Here is a 17,539-nt window from a genome sequence, read left to right as displayed (position 1 = left end):
CAGAAATCCTTAAAGCCCTGGTAGTCCTGGAACGTGAAATCCCAGTCCAGCCTGATAAGCAAGGCTGCCAGCCCAGCCAGACATCTAGGGTTTACCTTAAAGATGTTCTGCAGCAGTGGTCGGCTGAAAACCAGTCAGATCATGTCCAGCTTCGCAGTTCAGGTTTGGTATTCGGGGAGGGTCTGAGCACTTATCAAGAGCTTTCTTTTTCTACCACAGTCCTTTCTCAGCTCTGTCTTCACACCATCCACTCTGCCCTTCTAGTTCTCCCTGTAGCCTTTTTGCCCTTAACATGGGCAGGTAAAACTGCACTTTAGAATCATAGATTCATAGAAAATTAGGCTGGGTAGTCACCTCAGGAGGTCATCTAGTCCAACCCCCTGCTCAGAGCAGGACCATCCCCAACTAGATCATTCCAGCCAGGGCTTTGTCAAGCTGGCCCTTAACCTCTAAGGATGGCAATTCTATCACCTCTCTAGGTAACCTGTTCAAGTGTTTCACCACCCTCCTACTGAGAGAGTTCTCCTACTTTGGATGTGTAGCTGGTTTCAAGGTAATTGCTCAATACCTGTAAAATGTAGTGGGGGCCAAATTCACAGTTCCACTGTGGGAGTGGAGAGAAAGTTGAAGTATATTCAGTATAACGGCTGCTCATGACTTGAAAAAAGAGTCGGCAGTGAGGGGGACTGAGTACAATGGACACTACTGTCTTATTCAGCTGGGCTGCACTAACCTGTTCTTGTGGTATGTTTGCCCAGTATGAGCTATATTATTATTGTCATGCTCAGTGTTGGCTGCATTTAATTGGCTTCATAGTTGTTTTTCATTTTTGACCACGTGCTGCTTTTGGCAGCAGGTTAATGATAAACAGTATATTTAATGATATTTCCTTGTATACAAATGTAAGGCAAGGTTTTTTTGCCCCATTCTGTTTGGGGCAGGCAGGAAGCTGTATTGGGTAAATACAGAGCAACACAGACACTTTTGCGTGTTTTAATGTCCGTGTTGGGGGGGGGGTGTGTGTGTGTGTGTGTATATGGTGAAACCAATTCTCTTGTAAGCCACCATCCAACCTAGAATTAGAGTTTCCAACAAGTTAGCTGTGGGGGGGGGGGGGCTCAACCAGGAGTGTGCCAGACTCTTTGAAGAGTGCTGTAGGAGGTAAGGAGATAAGTGGGTGAACACAGGCTAGAACTTGTTCCTGCCTGACCAACCCTGGCTCTCCAGCCCCTCTGCAAGGAGCTAAGCATTGCAATCTATAAGTTGTTTTAAAAATGGGGTACCACTACTTTCACCAAAGTTAGGGAGAGGTGTCTCATGTCCACTGAGGTTGCGTTAGCTAGACTTCCAAAAGGTTGGAGTGATTTAGCCATAAGGGTCCAGGAATGATGTGAGGCAATTTGAAAGCTTATCTAAATTTATCCCAGCCATGCAGTTGGTCCAGTAAAGGAAGGTATCATCCCCTGGAAATCCTTGCCTCTGGCTGCATTTTAGTGGCAGTTTGATTCTACAGAGTCCATGGGATGCATTTAAATGGCTTCTGAAGCAAGTTTTCAGTTTTTTGTTGGTGGTCTTTAATGCAGTCATTGGCAAACTGGCATGAATGTTTTTACTGTGTGTTTTATCTTTATCATATGGGAATGATATCATATGTCTCATTTTAAACAATAGTTGAAAATAGCATCCCTTCACACTGTAGTTAATCTTCTGATAACATTTGCTTTTGGATCTTGTTGCCTATCACTTTCTTTCTCTTTCTGAATCTCCTGAAAAAAGATAAACCATGTAGAAGCAAAACAAGGTGTCCCAGTTGGTGCTCTAATGAGGAATTTAATTGCTTCAGAAACAACCTGATAACACAGTTTAAAGCTGTTTGTGTAAACATGCTATTTACATTACTCTATTAATATATTCAAAATGAATCTCATGATACATGCAAGCTTTGAGTCTTTCTCTCTCCAAATTCCACATAGATGAACTGTTATAATTTTGAAGCTAAAGAAATCTCCATGTTTTAAAAGTGTTTTTATTTACAAATACTTCATAAATCAATATAAAAATACTTCATTTATTTGTCTTGCAAATTTTGATTGCTAGCTTCCTTTTTCAACATTACATCATGAATGTTTTATGTGACAGTTCATCAGTTTGGCTGTGACAAATGTATGAAGATGTTTTGGCCTACTTTATATAAATATAAAAGGTGATAAATTTGACACCTACCATCCAAACAAAATAAAAATGAATATGCTAGTCCTTTTTTCTATTTTTCATTCTTTTGATTTTTTTTTTTTTTTTTTTTTTTTTTTTTAGTAAACGTGGTGATGAGGGAATTGCCTTCTTGATAGGTGCTAGTAAGCTGACTAGCTAAATATAAATACAAAAGGGTGTTTCAGTTCTGACTGAATAATAATCATCTGCTTTAAGAGGCTTTAACTTATCTAGAATCATTTTGTATAACTCTACTGTTCTTAATTTTATGTCTGTATTTTACTACATCCTCTGGGAGATTTGAGAGAGAGATGCTAGGTTTTTAATTATTTTTTAGGTTGTATCATTATCGGGACCAGTAAGTGTTTAATGAGGTTCTTTGTTTCAGTTTAAGTGTCTAAATCCCTTCCTCCAAAATAAATAAAATCCCCTTTAGTATGAGAAGTGAAACAACTTAAATATTGCAAAAAAATGCAATGGACAAAATTCAGTCACTGCATAAATTGCTAATCAGTGCAACTCCATTAAAGAACTAGAGTTGTGATAACGTGTGCCAGTGCAGAATTTGGTAGTGTCCTTAAAGTGAGTTAGCAATCTAGTTTAGTTATCAAAACGGAGTGAAATGCAAGATATACAAGCAGCAGGAGTAATGGGAAGGAAGCAGTCTTTTAAAAATTATTTCTTTTAATATATAATTGCATAGCACTTTTACAATGCAGTACTTTGTTAAAACATCAAAAGAAGAGAAAATTGTTTTAATGTAAATAACCTAACATTGATTGAGAAGATTCAGAAAATGTTGCATAACTGCTTCACAGCAGTTTATTGTTCAGCAAGACCCATTTTTGAGTTTCAGAATCACACGAGCAGAACAGCTCTGTAAAATAACAAGCCACGTGAAGCTCCGACCTCTTTAGTGGTTTCTTGAACTGACTCTATTGCCTTCTAGTTCTGTGCTTTCACTTAACATGTAGACCAATAATGCGCCTTTAAAGAGTATGCTAATACAATAAGAACATAATGTTACATAAAATATTAGTCCTTAAAGTATAATTCTACATTTTTGCTATGTTCAATGGAAGAAAGTGCTACTGCTGTTCTAAAACTGGATCAAAGAAAAACAGTATGTTGGATGGTGTGGCAGGGCACTGCGAGTGCCTCCAACTTTAAGGGCCCGAAGCTGGCAGCTGCCAGGTGCCTGTCAAGGGCAGCCATTTTGAATCTGGAGCTGCCCATATAAACAAGGCAGTTCTGCTGCTGGAGGCCAGACAACAACATTGCCTGGCCGGAGGGCTGCTGGAGGTAAGGGAGGAGCTGTTAGGGGATGGTCAGGAGGCTCCTGGTCCTGGGTACGACCTAAAACTGCACCCTGCCGGGTGTGGGTGGCCTAGTGGGGTTCCCAGTGGTGCAGGAGCCCCCAGGAAATGCCAGGCCAGTTACCATCCCAGTGAAAGGCAGGTTGGGGCGCCTTAACCCCTGGTCCCCACAATCGGGTGGGTTACCTTGTTTGGAGGGCCGGGAGGGTGGACACCGGAAAGAGAGAAAAGGCCATAGACTCATGCCTGTCTGGATTTGCCCTGACTGGTCAATGCTGGGGCCAGGACCGGAAGGGTTGAAGGGCCAGGGGCCCACCGCAAGGAACACCCAAGAGCTGCACGCCTGCGGTTCTGACTGGCCTGGAGGTGGGCCAGGGCTAGTGAGCCAAAGGTCCCAGAGGGACCACACACAAATGGGAAGCAGTTCAGGGAGCTATGCTGCCTAGTATGAAGGCAGATGAGACCGCCTGAGAAGAGGAATCCAGGCAGGATTCAATTAGGAGGATTCTGGGGCCCAGAGTGGGGCCCAGTGATGATGATAACATCTAGATGCCACCTGTGAGGCTTGGGCTGCTGTGGAGGGGAGGAATGGAGCCACGGATACTCTGCCCCGATGCCAGGGGGAGCTAATGGGCAGCCTTCTGCTTGATTAACATCTATTAATTAATTACCGAGAAGGCGGGCGGTTAGCCCAAAAATAGGTGGGTGGGCCACAGTTAAATCAGCCCTGAGAAGGCCCCCTGTTACAGATGATATAACCACTTTCTTGTTGTGTTTAGATGTATTGCCTTTATCTTTTAGAGTTGGAACTCGTGAACCTTCAAGATCAGAAGAGGTCTCAAATCTTTCATGTTCTATGGTTTGCTGGGCAATTTTTGTGTTGTTTGAAAGACTGAATCACAAGGGATAAAAAATTGATTTGTGTATCCATTTTTGGAGTAACTAAAAAGTTTACTAAAAGTAAACAGGCAAATTTTTGAGAATCAAGTTTTCATTGTTAGGTACTGGAAAACAGACCTGACAGACCCAATTCCCAATAGCATATAACTGCAGTTTTAGCATTTAAGTGTTTTAGTGTTAATTGTAGTTTGGAAGTTAACCTGATAGACTTCATATTTTTTTCCACTTGACTTTGATATTTCTGTCTTGTGTTCTATAAAGTAGCAATGAGGTGTTTTGCTTGTTTTTGTTTTTAAAGCTCTGAACTTTGTATTTAATAGGCAGTAAATATGGTTGGTATGGGTCACTTCAGGCACTGCTGTTGTCTGACTTTCTTTTCCTAATATTAACACGCAGATTTTTAATGACAAAACTATTAACTTAATGGGAAATGGTAATAAAACTCTTTCCTTCTAAAAACACAGGGTAGCTGAATTTCACTTGGTTTAAAATGAATATTGTACCCTTACCAAGATAATGCAAGATTTTTTTTACCTTTGTTGCAGACTTGATTGCCTAGGGTGGTGAGTAATTCCTATAAGGGTGCTTAACCAGAGAGCCATGTCTGAATTTACGCACTTGAGTTTGGGAAATTTAGGCCCCACAGCTTCCATCGTGTTGTGTGTGGGTGGACTGTAACTGCTGAACAAATTGTAGGACAGTGGTAACCATCTGTATAACTATTCATATGTTAGCATAACATTATAGCAGGAGCAGAGAGGAAAGTGGCTGTTTAGCTTGGTTAGAGCCTGGTGTTTATGATACCAAGGTTGCAGGTTCGATTCCCTGTTTAAACTGAGGAGCTCTTAAGGTCCTTTCAAGCCTTTATGAATATTTAGCCCCATTAGTATAAAGTTAGGTAGAAAGCACTACAGGGTGGCATCTGCCAGATTAATGCATTCAGAGTTCTGGATGAGTCCACCCTGCCCTTCCTTGTTGTACAGGAGATGGATTAAACCCAATGGACTATGGCAACAAAGATGTAGAATTTGAAAGTTTAAACCTGTGTATGAAACTTACTAGTAATAAATATATGGAATTCTCCTGCCAAGACACTAAATAAATGTTGTTATTGAACTGTATTTGACTAAGCTATCTCGTGGTTTGCCTCTTTCTTACTTCTGCTAAAAAAAAATAAAATAAGAAAAGGGCCGTGTAACATCCATAAATATCCACAGAGCCATGTTACTAAATACTTTTTTTTTTTTTACATGTATAGCTTATAGGAGTCCTGGATGATTGCCAGTGTGATATAGAAAGCATTGATGACTTCAATACTTACAAGATTTTCCCCAAAATACAGAAACTGCAAGAACGAGACTACTTCAGATATTACAAGGTACATAAAAATGACGTTTTCCTGTGCAGTTAAAGTTAAAACCACATACTAAGGCTTAGTTTTTTCTATCTACTTCTATTATTAATTATTTGTAACTTTGAATCTCATTTTCTCTTGGCAGCCCACAGCTCACTTTACAGGCTGCTGGTAATTTGCTTTTAGTCCATGAACGCTGCACTAGTTTGAGATCTTCTCTTTGTAACTGTCACTGGTCCAGGGCTTAATGTAAATCAAGACTGTTTTAGCTTTTGGGGAATGTGGCTTTAAAATGCACTGAATGTTAACCACTATGGGTATGAACAAACAAAATGATTATGCTGTTTTAAATGTGGAAAACAGGGGTGATTATTCTGGTGCAGCTGAATCTTGTGTCCCATTTCATCTATCTGTCAAGTTTAAACCTCTGTAGTTTTCCCTATTTCATTCAGTTTTAAACTTCTGTAGTATAGCTTCACCTACTTATGCTGTATAGCTACCTCGACAAAAATGTTGCATCAGATCAGCTGACGCATACTGGTTTGTTTTTTTTTTTTTTGTCTGCTTTGGGTTTTTTTTCCTCCTTCCCCCCCTCTCCTCACTTTAATACTGTTGTATTGTAATATCTGTTCCTGAATTAGATATAGGAACTGATGCAGCCTTTCTAATGGTAAGCAGTTCTTTATTCTGGCTAACAGTTAAAGATATTACACTTCAAAAAAACAAATGTACAAGGGTGATGACCTGGCTCCACCTATCACCAAGAGCTAATTTTCTTCTGTTCTGATTCTACCAGCTGTTGGAGTTGGGAATCAGAATATTCTTACTTGACACTTTATACAATTTGTTTATAAAATGCTAAAAGCAGTCTCTAATGGTATGACACTGATTTCCAAAATTTTTGGTACTACAAGATGATCAAAATGACAGGATTTTTTTGCCATGTCACCTAGGTAATAAGAGTTTACATATACTTGAGTAAAAAGTTAATATATGCACCTCCATTGTGGTTCCTACTCTGTGTAAAGCTACAGGCTTTGAGGAACTTATAGGACTTTTATGTTAAAAATATCTTTGGCAATTTCTTTCAGCTGATATTTTGTTAGCTTTAGTGATTGCATAATGCATGTGTTTTTAGTTTCCCTTTTGCAAACACATGTTAAATATGCATTGGATTCTTGTCCCCTTTGGTTTTATTTTGGTTTAACACATATCTCTGTGCTAGTGATTCTCAACCAGGTGCTGGGGCAACTTGGGATGCATTAGAGGGGCCTGATCCTCTTTCTCCCCCCCCCCCTCCCCCCACAACAGAGCCTGCCTGCCTCTCCCACAGCCAGGGGGTGAACTGCTGGTGGGGCCTGACTTGCAGGGGGCCCTCGAACTTCCCTCCACAGGGCACGGCACCTTCCTGCTAGCAGCTCACCCAGGCGGCCTGGGGGGTTGCTGCTGCTGGAGAGGGAAGGACCAGGGACCCTCGCAGTTCAGGGACTACTCGGCTCGCTGGCAGCTCGCCCCCCCCGCCGCAGGGGAGATAAGGGGGGGTGGGGGTTGGGCACCTCACCATAAGTGACAGAAGCCCCTAAATTGAAAGTGTGTTTTTAATTGTCACAATCAACTCACTGTTTGTTCAGGGGACTAAACCCCAGTCATGTGTACAGGTGGCCAGAAGGGCAGGATCAGGCGCCACGTGTTAGGCTAAGTGGAGGATAGCATGCTTAGGGTTTCATTGGCCCGATTGCCCAGCCTCTTTGCAAGGAGGTAAGGACTGACTGTAATAAATAAAGTAGCTTTGGAAATGGGATGCTGCTCATTTAATAAGAGTTATGGAGGGGTATCTTGAGTCTAAAAAGCTTAAGAACCACTGCTGTATGCCAGCATGTTTTTGTTTTTTTTTCTGGAATATTCCATAGTTCAGGTATCAGTAATTTGTCTGATCTATGTGGGGAGATATCCTGACTATTTGGAGCCAACATATTCTTTAGAGCAGCAGTTCCCAATCTGTGGTACAGGTACTACCAGTGGTACACAGGCACCCTGTCAGTGGTATGTGCTAAGAAATGTATTATAATTACTTTGTGACTCCTCAATAGCACAAGCAAGTAACTTTAAACACTTGTACTCAATGTAGTGTGTGCTTGATCCTTCTCTAAGGAATGAGTTGGGTTACCTGCGCTTACAGGCTAGTGAATGCAGACATCCATGATAAGGCTGAAAATGAAACTTTTGTTTCCTTACAAGTGCCACACTAAAGCAGTAGTAGATGATTAGCTTATCCCATCTGGTATTATGCTAAATTCCTCCTCTTGCTCTTCCAGCAGGTACATATTATTCCATATTTTGAGTACACGTAGTGCAGAATAGATTAGTCTTCAGAATACAGCAAGCTTGACCGCTGCCACTTCACAGCACCACTAGAGTAGGGGCTCACTTTCCACTTGAGTTTGAGGCTGGAACATGCCAGTCATTCGATTGAGGGTTTTTTTGTTTTTTAGTACTAGGTAGTTTTTTTATGTTTCTTGGCTGTCAGGATAATGTGGGGAGGGGGAGAGAGACTGGAGGCATGAACTAGAATTCCCACAGGGTTCCCCATCTCATTGCTTCTATATAGCTATAGATATATAAAATACGACTCTGCTGAAGTAGCAGATGACAGGCAAACAAGAACAAGAAATCAAATGCAAAGCCATTTCTCTGAATACTATACAAATGCTGTCATATAATGAAAAAGGTAAACCAAGTTGTGTTTCCGAGTGGCAGGGCTTGCTAGGAAGTTTAAAATTAAGCAAGCGGGGGAAGCTTTCCATCACTGTAATTATGTAAGACTGCTACTGTTGGACGAAGAAACTCTGAGCATAATTTTGTCATCAGAATGAAGCTGGATGCAAGTTTTGCCAGATGGACAGACCTTGTCTGAGCGGGATTGCAGCTTGGTTCCCCTGCAGGGAATTCTGTCAGAGCTTTGTGGTCTGGGAGCTTCCTTAGCCCTGTTGCATGCCCTCCCTCTGCCCCCAAAGTCACATGCTGTCACTGCATCCTATTGACTGTCAACTGTCTGTAACAGCTGTTTGCCTCAAAGGTAGGCAGGGTCTGTAGGCACCCCAAGCAGTCTGATGTACCAGATGTAGTAGGGAGGAGGGTGATGTAGCCAGGACCAAACTTTGGGGTTGGGAGGAAGAAGAGCCAATGGGGGTCTGTGCTGGGATGGGGGAGCAGGACCATTGGGGAGTAAGGTTTTGGGGTGGGCTGGGGTGGGGCAGCATGGTACAGTCAGAGGCGTTAAGGTACAGGGTGAGTAGGAGACATCTAGGGTGTATAGTGTAAAGCCATCACTGTAATTAAGTAAGACTGCTCACTGTTAAACCCCTAATTTTGAACTTGGCCTCTGTTCCTGCTGTCCAGGACTTGGCAGAAAGGTTACATTTACATCATGTAAAACATCAGTAAAAAAAAATTTGATTGTCAATAAAAGTTTTGCGTGTTGTCAGTTTAAAAAAAAAAATTCTTCAGTTGGGCACCTTGCTGTTGGCAGATTTTAAACAAGCAATTATAGTAGAACTAGAATCTAGCCATTGAACTAAAGAAATACTTTTGACTAGCACAGCTTCATGCTTTCAGTTTTCATTCACCTGATCTTAATTTTTCCTGAGACCAAGAAATTAAAGATGTTATAGAAAATCTCAAACATTCTAGCCTTCGGCAAAGAAGGCAGAGTTGAACAGTTGTGATTCATTAGAATAGCCTTAAAAAAAATTGCATCCCCTTTTTCAATTCTTGTGTATTTGGGGTTGGGGGGCGCCCGGTTGGGGGGGGGGGGGGGGCGGAATTTTCCTTTAGAAACATCAGAAGGTTAAGTCTGGTCTTCCCTGCTTTTACTATGGGATATATTGGAAGCAGTTTGGGAGGCTTTTTCAGTTTTCAACCAAGACCTCCTTTAGGAAAAGTAATCAAGCATTTGGGATAAATGGGTATTGAATAGTCTGAAAAAAATAACTTCCTTACTTTGTTGTTCTATGCATTTAAGAAGCAAAAAGGCTGCATGCCTGACCCTTAGAAATTGTAGATTCTAGGAAGTACCATGATTTTTTAGGTCTTTTGAGCACTGAGCATTTGAGGCTAAATGTTACCTACAGGATGGGAGAAGTTACAAAATGTAGACTATATCTTTACCATGAGGGGTTGGGGGGCATGTTAACTGTAAGCATGCACATAACCCACCTAGCCTCTGATCATTAGAGCAACCCAAGGTTTGGTGAATAATCGTGGTCAAAAGCAGATGGTTACTTTCAGAGCTGTTTGAATTACAGTTGCTTTTAAAAATAAATATTTATTTGGATTAAATCTATTTTTTCATGTAGCTTTTAAAATGAGAAAGAAATGTATGGTGCACCTGTTGTATTTGGTATCTCCATGACCTTTATGTTGGAAATGTTATCAAATCAAGGTGAACATTTCTGTTTGATAGCATTTTGTTTCCTGGCAGATAATTATTCTCACTCTGCTTATCCAGACTTATCCCTTAGCACTTGGCATTCTTGGCTGCCTTTTTAGAGATTTCATAGCAATTTTGTAGTTAGTGAAATCTTACTGAATTAATTCTCAAGTTGGGGCTTCTCGCACTTACTGTATCATGAACAGTGTTTTCTGTTTTCAGTCTTCCTGAGCACCCGCCCTTCTGTTCACAATGGGGTAACCATCTTGGGGCAGCTACAAGAAATTGCAAGCTAGGAAAAAAAAAATTAGGAATGAATTTAATCCTCGAATGTAGTTGGATTCAGCAGCAGAAAAAAAATCTAAAAAAGATGCATCTTCGAGGATAAACACCAAACACTATTTGTTAAAAAGAGGAAATTAGCATTACATACCTGGTAGTGTATTATGTACCTGGACACACAAGAATAATGAAATATAACATCTGATCTCATTTGCTGTCATTGATTTTTGGGATTCTTTCTTTCTTTTTTGTATAAATATAGAACTTGTGAATTTAAAAAAAAAAAAAAAAAGGATTGGGGTGGGGAGAACTTAATGTAAAGAGAAAAACAAGGATCCTCTCAGCGGGGTTGTTTTGAATACTGTCATCTCTATATTAAAATGGAAAAAAGTATGGCATTTTTGTTTTTCCTCCATTGAATGTATTTTAATGATTCTGCCACTTTAACAAAAGGCAGATATAATATGACTTTTTTTTCCCAGTAAAACCATTGTTTCAGAAGTATTCAGTATTTGTATTTTTAATAACACTATTTGAAGTAGTTTTACTAAAAATACTGAATAAAACAATTTGAAGTTGTTTTCTGGTTTAAAAACCCATTGTAAGCTTGCCAAAATTATTGATTTGCCTATGTAAGTCTTGTAATTAAGAAATATATGTTATCAACTTTTATTATTGAAACCTTGTGGGGGGCTCAATGCCATCTTGGAGTCTAAGAATCATTTTGCTGTGCATTCTTGCATTAGTTTGCTCATTGTTAAGAGGTCTGTATTTATGATTCTGATAGCAGTACTCTCTTTAAAAAAAAAAAAAAAAAAAAAAAAAAGAGAGAGAGAGAAATTGTGAAGTCCTATCATTCAATAAACATGATACAGGATTATCCAATTTATGTATCTAAATATTGCCCTCATCTGCTGAGTTAACTTCATGAGCAGAAGTTTTGAGGCAGCAGTTGTTTGCACAGACCACAATAAAAAAGCGAACTTACCTAACACATGCACCTTTTCCCCAAAAATTAGCCAACCAAAATTGGGATGCATGTGTTAAGCAGGAAGCTGGTTTCTTCATCAGAATGCAAATATGGACGTGGTATAACATTTGCTGATGGCTCTGCTTTTCTCCCAGTTTTGCAATGGCTATAAGAGGGTTAAAAATCTAGCATTTCTGTGAAGGAGCCAGAGAGCTAGCCAAAGACAAGTCCATGCAGTCAATTTTTGGACATGACTCTTGAAAAATCTTCTTCTCTTCATTCTGCCTCCCCAAAACAAAGTGCATCTTTTTATTTGGGGTGCATGGTATATGAAAATATGCAGTATATGGACTATAGAATGGAAAGAATGGTAATAGTTTCTTCACTGAAATCTGCCACTTTCTGTCAGAAAGCACTTGTTCAGTAAGTACAAAAGAAAACATCTAAGTTTTATTACTTATTTGAAGCAAAACCTACTTCCATAAAAAAAAAAAAAATGCTTGATCTAGAGGGCAAAGTGATGGTTAATTGCTAATCTCAGTTTTTAGTATGTGTTTACTTTCCTTTGAATTATCTTAATGCAATGTCAGATTAGTTATTCATAAATTTTCACTTGGATTACTTATGAGTTGCAATGGAAAAGATCAGAGGATATTCCTGTTGGAAAGAAACCATTCTGAATCTGAGCATACAAAGATAATTACCTGCATTACATTGCTTGCTCTATTTCCGCTATTTGTTGTCAAAAGCGGGGTCGACCAGAAAATGTCCTAAAACGTGGCCCTAGTGAGCCTTTTCATTTTCACTTGCACTAGACTATTTCTTTCACTTCAGTAAATGTATCTTTGTTTACTGTACTTATGCAATTCAAAACGCTCAAAAAAAATGTGATTGCCTCTGCTCTCTGAATATAGAAAACAATAGCAGAGTAGTAATATTCTGTATTCACTGTGAAGTGTAGTAGTGAACAAGCTGCATTGCTCAGTTTGGAATCTGAAACTATGCTTACACACATGCATATATTTATATTATGTACAAGTAACATAATATAAATAATTACATAGATCTGTTTTTAAATTATAAATATTGTGGCTGGCTTTATCATATACCTAATTCTCCTGGGAAAGTAGAGATAAATTAAGATGATGTGAATTCCAAGGCCACTTTTTTAAAGGTAAGTTTTCCAGTTGAATGAAAAAATTACTAAAATTCAGTCTGAACTTACAGTCACTTACTGTTGCTAGATAATATTTATCTTGATAGGTAAACAGAATTTATTTGCCTCACCTTTTGATTCTATAACAACTTTGATGTATGTCCAATTCAGTGGAAGAGAGATTGGTGGTGGTCTTCGTTTCACACTATGAGAAATTAGTGCTGATACATTAAAAATCCCTCCTACAGTATTAGTGGATTAGCACTTTGCTCTTCACTCTTTCTTTCCCGGCAAGGAAGACTTTATTAAAGTGGTAAGTCTTCTATTTTGAAGTTGTTTGTAAATTGATATACTAACAGTATCTCTTGATATCTGCTTTTTTTTTTTTTTTTTTTTTTTTATAGGTTAATCTTAAGAGACCGTGTCCTTTCTGGGCTGATGATGGCCATTGTTCTATTAAAGATTGTCATGTAGAACCTTGTCCTGAGGTATGCATCAAAACAACAAAAGAAGAAAATGTGCTTCCTAAATATGACTTGATTTATTACTTTTAGGACATGGTGTACTTATGTGCTGTAGCAGATTTGGAAACCAATGAAAGTACGAAATGTTAGTTTCACTAGTATGACCCTACATGTCCTCACCATTGTTAATTTTCACTCCTCCGTTTTGGCTATATTCCACGACCTTATTAGGAACGAGTGAAATTAGCTATATGGAAAGTACTATCAAACTTGCAAATACCCGAAAAATAGACATTTCCCCAATTTATTTATAAGCCCGTGGTTTAATTTTTAACAGTAATTGGCATCTTTTCCATAGAAAAGTACACATTGGCTAAGTGTCTGTGTATGTGGCAAGGGGAGGGTTTGGTTTGTTTATGATTACTGTTAAAAATATCTAAGAGTGCAACACCTATTGCTTAAGGTGTCTCCGTTTTTCTTCCCCTTTTCCAGTAGGTGATAGTCGTGGAATTTTGCTAAGGCATTTTCAAGTTTATTTGTATACTTTCTCCGTGAAAAGTATGTTTAGCATGTTGACATTTATCAGCATCCTACTGGATTCTGAATACTAGGTTATTACTTTCTTATACTTTCTGTCCATACTCATTGTCCAGTGCTTTTACATGGATAGGTAAATATGCCTATCTCCATTTCACACTTACAGAAACTGAAGCACAAATAGTTTGTTGTTTGCAGAACTAGGAATTAGACCCATTCATGTCTTCTATCCAGGAGGATATGCTGTTTTCTCTGCTACTTGCAAACTATTTTCTACATGTAATGGAGGACAATGGAACATGAATATTTATATAGCGTGTATGATTTTTTTAAACCTATGCTTTGTAGCTTATCTACAATACTACTGTTTATGATGAGGATGTTGTATGTTAAAATGAAGATTTAATCAGAAAAGGGGAATGGGCAATTCACTGTGTAGTGTGACCAAATTAAAGCTGCTGTTGGAAGATTTTAACTTGCATTTTTTCTAATGCAGGTTGTCTGATGTCTTGTTGTACTTTTTTTTTTTTCTTTAATGCTTAGCTCTGGTTAAGCTCTGAAACAGATGGAGGGAATACAGTTCCATCACTTTTTCTTTCAGTACAGAATCTTGCACACACCTTCCAGTGAAATCTGTGAGAATTGGGTGTTTGTAAACTTGGTTTCTTTCTGAAAGACTTCTTTGAGAAGCTATATTAATTATGTTAGTAGCATAGTTCTTTATACTTAAGATTATATCTGTATAAGAATTGAATGTTGTTATGCCTTCCATCTGATTTTTATGTTTCTGAAAATCGGGTGATTGTACCCTTCCTATAGCTAGCTAATATCATTATGCGCATGTGCAGCCTTATTAGTTATGATAAGAGTGGCTGGGTTAGGATTTAACTAGCAGCTTAATTTAGCTGTTAAAAGGAACTTTCAACTTTCCTTAAAAAAATCTGGTTAATTGCTCTTACAGTTGGATGTTTAGGGTACATGGTAGTGATGTAGCTGCCTTCATTCACAGACGACAAAATATTTTACAAAGATTTATGAAGTTTCATAATTTCCTTGGTAGTCAACTTAATAGTAATTGGCCCTTTCACACAATTATCCAAATAAGTGCTAAGAGTGGGGATACAGTGTGTATGTATGCATACTCAATGCAGTCCAGGAAGAACTGAAGTCTAAGTTCACACTTTTATCAGAGTAGTTCTTCTCAAGTTCCAACAAAATAGATTTGCCAAATTTAACTTCTGGGGCATTTTCATGGAATCATAGAAAAATTAGGGTTGGAAGGGACCTTGAGAGGTCATCTAGCCCAACCCCCTGCTCAGAGCAGGACTATCTCCAACTAGAGCATCCCAGCCAAGGCTTTGTGTAGCCGGGTCTTAAAAACCTCCAAGGATGGAGACTCCACAACATCTCTGGATAATCCATTCTAGTGCTTCACTATCCTCCTTATGAGAAAGTTTAGGTTAGATATTAGGAAAAATTTCCTCTGCTGCACCTCAAGACCATTGCTCCTTGTTCTGTCACCTGCCACTACTGAGAACACTCTAGCTGTATCCTCTTTTGAACCCCCCTTCAGGTAGTTGAAGTCTGCTATTAATTCCCCCCTCAGTCTTATCTTCTCCAGGCTAAATAAGCCCCGTTCCCTCAGCCTTCCATAAGTCATGATCCCACCCCCACTTACCATTTTCATTGCCCTCTGCTGGACTCTCCAACTTGTCCACATCCTTTTTATAATGGGAGGCCCAAAACTGGGCACAGTACTCCAGATGCGGCCTCACCAGTGTCGAATAGAGGTGAATAATCACTTGCTTCAGTCTGCTCTCAGCGCTCCTACTAATGCAGCCCAGTATGACTGTTAGCTGCCTTCACAACAAGGACACACTATTGGCTCGTATTTGGCTTATTCAGCATAACCCCCAGATCCTTTTCTGCAGAGCTGCTGCTTAGCTAGTCAGTTCCCAGCCTGTAGTGGCATATGAGATTTGCTCCATACTAAGTGCAGGACTTTGCATATGTCCTTATTGAACTTCATGAGATTTCTTTTGGTCCAATCCTCTGATTTATCTAGGTCTCTGAATCCTGGCCCTACCCTCCAACGTATCTGCTACTCTTCCAGCTTGGTGTAATCTGCAAACTTGCTAAGGGTGCACTCCATCCCCTCTTCCAGGTCGTTGATGAAGATATTGAACAAAACAGGCCGCAGGACGAGCCCTTGGGGCATTCTTTTTGATACCAGCTGCCAACTAGACATCAAGTTATTGATGATCCAGGCAGTTTTCTGTCCACCTTACAGTCAGTCAATCTAACCTGTACTTTCTTAGTTTGCTTGTAAGAACATTGTGGGAGATCATATAAAGAGCCTTGCTAAAATCTTGCTATCGCATCCACTGCTCTCCACAGAACTAGTAATCTCATCGTAGAAGGCATTCGGCTTAACGCATGATTTGCTCTTGGTTAGTCCATGCTAACTGTTCCTAATCGCCTTCTCTCCCAAGTGCTTAGAAATGGATTCCTTGAGGATATGCTTCATGATTTTTCCAGGGACTGAGGAGGGTGAGGCATATCTGTCTGTAGTTCCCTGGATCCTCCTTCTGTATCTGAAAGATGGACACTGTTTGCCCTTTTCCAATTTTCCGGGACCTCCTGCAATCACCACAAGTCTTTAAAGATAATGGCAAGCAGCTCTGCAGTTGCATCTGCCAACTCCCTCTGAACCCTCAGGTGCATCATCCAAGTCCATGGACTTGTACATGTCCAGCTTTTCTAAATAGTCCCTAACCTGTTTTTTAACCACTGTTGGCTGCTCACCCCTTCCCCAAACCATGCTGTCTGGTGCAGTAGTCTGGGAGCTGACTTGCCTGTGAAGACTAAGGTGAAAAAGACATCAAGTACTTCAGCCTCTTTCTCCTCATCTGTCACTAGATTTACTCCCCCATTCAGTAAGGGACCCACACTTTCCCTGATCTTCCTCTTGTTACTGACATACTTGTAGAAACCCTTTATGTTAACCTTCATGTTCCTTGCTAGCTGCAACACCAGTTGTGCTTTGACCTTTCTAACTTTTATCCCTGCATGCCTGAACAGTGGTCTTGTACTCCTTCCTAGTTGTTTGTCCACGTTTCCACTTCTTGTAAGCTTTCTTTTTGTGTATTTAGCTCACTGAAGAGTTCCCTGCTAAGCCAAGCTGGTCTTCTGTCATGCTGGCTACTCTTCCTGTGCATCGGGATGGCTCATGCCATCGGGATGGCGCCTGCAGCAACGTTTCTTTTTAAAGTACAGCCAGCTCTCCTGTACTGCTTTTCCCCCTTATACTGGCTTCCCAGGAGATCCTGCCCATCAGTTCCCTGAATGAGTTGAAGTCTGCTTTTCTGAAGTCCTAAATCTGTACTCTTCTTCTTCCTTCCTTTCATCAGGATTCAGTCTTTCAGCCTGAGCCTCTCATCAGCCACAGGCTGCCTCTGTCACCCCCACCTCCTTTTCGGTCCCCACTCTGAGCTCAGGCCCTGCCCCTTGGTCTCAGCCTGTTTCTTTCTCATGCCCCTGTCCCTGGCAGAACATGGTGTGTCCCTGGCAGAACATGGTGTGTCCTTCAGACACCCCTGTGGCCTCCTTTCCATCTCTACAGTAGCCACCTGATCCTCTGGTATATGTTAAAACAGCAATGCAAACTACACAAGCAACCACTTTAAACTTAAACACTCAAAGCCCTCTCTGGGTCACCATGCCATTGTAGAAATCTCCTCCCCTGAAGTGGCCTGAAGGTTCCATTTCTTGCCAACCTGAGCTGGCAAGAACTCTTTCTTTTGAAGAGTTCAGGGCTACAGTGGCCCCTCTGCCTCAGGAATCCAGGCTTGTATCTCCCGGGCTTCTCCTCTTCCTGACCTGCAACAGATTTCTTCCCCCCCCCCCCCCCCCCCCCCCCC

At 40.3% G+C, this 17,539-nt stretch overlaps 1 protein-coding gene across 1 annotated transcript in view; it reads left to right on the top strand.

Annotated features, from left to right (window-relative positions):
* The first annotated feature begins 292 nt into the window (after nucleotides 1-292).
* Nucleotides 293-17,539, top strand: part of ERO1B (endoplasmic reticulum oxidoreductase 1 beta) — a 47,409-nt gene continuing 30,162 nt past the window's right edge. Inside the window, exons 1-4 of the mRNA XM_025213820.1 lie at nucleotides 293-300; nucleotides 3,459-3,513; nucleotides 5,686-5,805; nucleotides 13,023-13,106. Of these exons, the coding sequence (XP_025069605.1) occupies nucleotides 293-300; nucleotides 3,459-3,513; nucleotides 5,686-5,805; nucleotides 13,023-13,106 (267 nt within the window). The remainder of the gene's footprint in view (nucleotides 301-3,458; nucleotides 3,514-5,685; nucleotides 5,806-13,022; nucleotides 13,107-17,539) is intronic.

Source organism: Alligator sinensis, unplaced genomic scaffold (assembly GCF_000455745.1).
Source record: "Alligator sinensis unplaced genomic scaffold, ASM45574v1 scaffold93_2, whole genome shotgun sequence".
Taxonomy (NCBI): domain Eukaryota; kingdom Metazoa; phylum Chordata; order Crocodylia; family Alligatoridae; genus Alligator; species Alligator sinensis.
This window is presented reverse-complemented; position numbering and strand designations above follow the sequence as displayed.